The sequence below is a fragment of the Mangifera indica genome, chromosome 11, assembly GCF_011075055.1.
Source record: "Mangifera indica cultivar Alphonso chromosome 11, CATAS_Mindica_2.1, whole genome shotgun sequence".
In the NCBI taxonomy this organism is placed as follows: Eukaryota; Viridiplantae; Streptophyta; class Magnoliopsida; order Sapindales; family Anacardiaceae; genus Mangifera; species Mangifera indica.
Window position 1 is genome coordinate 6,879,899 of NC_058147.1, and position 2,599 is coordinate 6,882,497.

At 33.4% G+C, this 2,599-nt stretch overlaps 1 protein-coding gene across 1 annotated transcript; it reads right to left on the reverse strand.

Moving 5' to 3' along the window:
* Positions 1-597: 597 nt before the first annotated feature.
* On the reverse strand, positions 598-1,777 carry LOC123229094 (dof zinc finger protein DOF1.2). The gene has a single exon (XM_044654673.1). It carries the CDS (start codon positions 1,684-1,686, stop codon positions 874-876), a length of 813 nt encoding a protein of 270 aa, XP_044510608.1. The 5' UTR covers positions 1,687-1,777; the 3' UTR covers positions 598-873.
* Positions 1,778-2,599: the final 822 nt, after the last annotated feature.

The following is a 2,599-nucleotide window of genomic DNA, read 5'->3' on the forward strand; positions in this document are numbered from 1 at the left end:
AAAAATCACAGTTAATCTTTATTATTTATTAAAAACTTAAAAGAGGAATATTATATGTATATATTTTTTGTACATAAATGTGTATATACATGAATATATCATCATATGATTGAGCGTTATTTTATCATTAATTCAAAGATTGAATTGTTCTATCCACATGAAAGACTGAGAGAGTATACGATAATGATGTTTAATTAATCAAATTCTCATATGTTAAAAAACTTTTAATGTTTAGGGTTTGCTTCATAAAACTTTGTGTTTATATGTACCTATTTGGTTAAATAAATAAATATATATATGTGTGTGTGTGTGTGTGTGTATATATATATATATATATATATACATACTTGGGTATGTAAAGATAAATATATAGAGGTGAATTTTAGACTTCAAATCTTGTTGATAGCATTTCGGATGAGTTACATTAATCAAAGAATAGTGTTATACGCATAAATAATGATATATTATTATATAATTGGATATTTAAAAATTAGAGATAAAACAATATTTAATCATATAACGATATATTATTATTTATACATATGATTTTATTATTAACGGAAATGATATGTGATATATCTTGAGAGTAGTTACTAATATCAAAGTGAAACAGGATTACATAATGTACATGGGCCTTATTATAAGAATACATTATCCTTAATTACCATTAACATAATTATTGCTAAATTCTAACACAGGCTTGGATAGCGGATTTATCATATTTCTAGTATAATATAATATTCATACCACGAACCTTTCTAATGGCATGCAAAACTAAAATTAAGCTTTCTTCAACAACAAGCAGTTCAACTAGATTATAGAAGGAACTTATCAAGAATTTTAAAAAACTTATTGTAAATTGCATATGAATAATTAAGGTCTTGAGTAGACTTCATATCCGGCTGAGAAATCGAAGGAATTGCTCCAATTATCGTTCATTAGATTTGCAGAAGCCATTAACTGATTGTCAACGTCATTGGCTGCAAATGAATCCAACTCTTGCCGTGAAAAATTAGGCAGAGTTGCAGCCGCATGGTCCGCCCACCATGAATCCGGAACAACAACTTCATCATCCAACGAAGTTTGCAATTCGGATGCAGCATTATTCACGTTACTCATTTCCCCCACAAGAATTTGATTGAAATCTTCAAGAATCTGGTCATCCCTCGGTTTCTGGCATTCCATCATCGCATCCTTGTGGACACTATCCAATTCCTGAGAAACAAACTCTTCAGGATTATCAGAATTGCTCGAGCTCTCATTCAGAAACTTGGCGAAAACGACAGCCATGTCAATATCCACCGAGTTCCCATCAGAGGAACAACCCTTGGTTTGCTTACTTACGTTATCGTCAAAGCCACTGAAACGCTTACTGTAATTCACAGAAACACGTTCATTGAGCCTGGAAGCGGACTTGAGTCTACGATTCTTGCGACAGCCGCCACCCACGGGCACATTTCTGAGCGAACCCCCTTTGGTCCAGTATCGTCTACAGCCTTTGCAGAAGTAGCGCGGCTGCGACAAGCTGTAGTTGTTGTAGTAACAAAACTTGGTGTTTGACGAGGCACAGCGAGGACAGTTGGACGCAACTTCAGCTGTGGATTTATATCTCCGGACCATTGGTGGCGATGGCAATGGCATTGGAGGGCAATTCAGAATTTGGTGATCAGTAGCTTCTGAGATCATATTTTTGAGAGAAGCTGTATTTAGGGGAGAAATGGGAGAAGAGTAGACTGATATAAAATTAGACTTTGAGTTGGTGAATTACGGGGAATGCGAGCTGTGTTGGGTAATAAACGTGGGCGGTTGCGAGCCGCAGGGCCAAGACAGTGGGGGACGTTTGTGCGTGTGTGCGTGTAGGTGCGAGTAAGCGTGATGAGCGTGTGTGCGAACGGTGGTCCAAATGTGCTGTGGACTATCCTTCACACGTGGTGATTGATTGATAAGTCGAACCTTATAGTTGTCCTTCTGTTTACTCTATAGTATTTTTTTCCTTTAATTGACCAAGATGCCCTTCCTACTACAGGTATTTATTTCTTAATAAATATTCCAAGGTAACTTGTAAAAATTAAAATTTCAAGTAGTCTTAAAATATATATCTCTATATATGGAGATGGCCAGTTTGGTAATTACGTCTGAGAAAAAAAATGCAAAAAAGTCGGCAACAATGGACCACGTGCTTAATGATCGACGTGGCACTCCTTCATCCATTGAATTTTACAATCTTTATTAATTATGATAGCCTCATTCTCTCGGTCTTATTAAATCAAATCCCTCATTTTCCCCTTAAAATTTCAACATTAATATAAATATTTTTTCATAACATTAAAGGGTATTAAATAGTTTATAAAAATCAATAATATTGTTATAATTTCACGTTCAATATTATCAACTAAATAATTATATATTGTTGATTAATTTCACTATAATAATAATAATATTATAAATAAATGATCTCATAGATTAATAAAATTAATGAAATATTAAAATATTTAAAGTAAAATTTTGAGTTTAAGTTTTTATCACGTTTGTAAAATTTTAACTTATTTGATACACCAATTATGAGTCCGATAACTATGCCCTAAGTTTACCCATCCAA

Coding starts and splice junctions, on each gene's coding strand:
- LOC123229094 (XM_044654673.1), bottom strand. CDS start 1,686: ATGATCTCAGAAGCTACTGATCACCAAATTCTGAATTGCCCTCCAATG.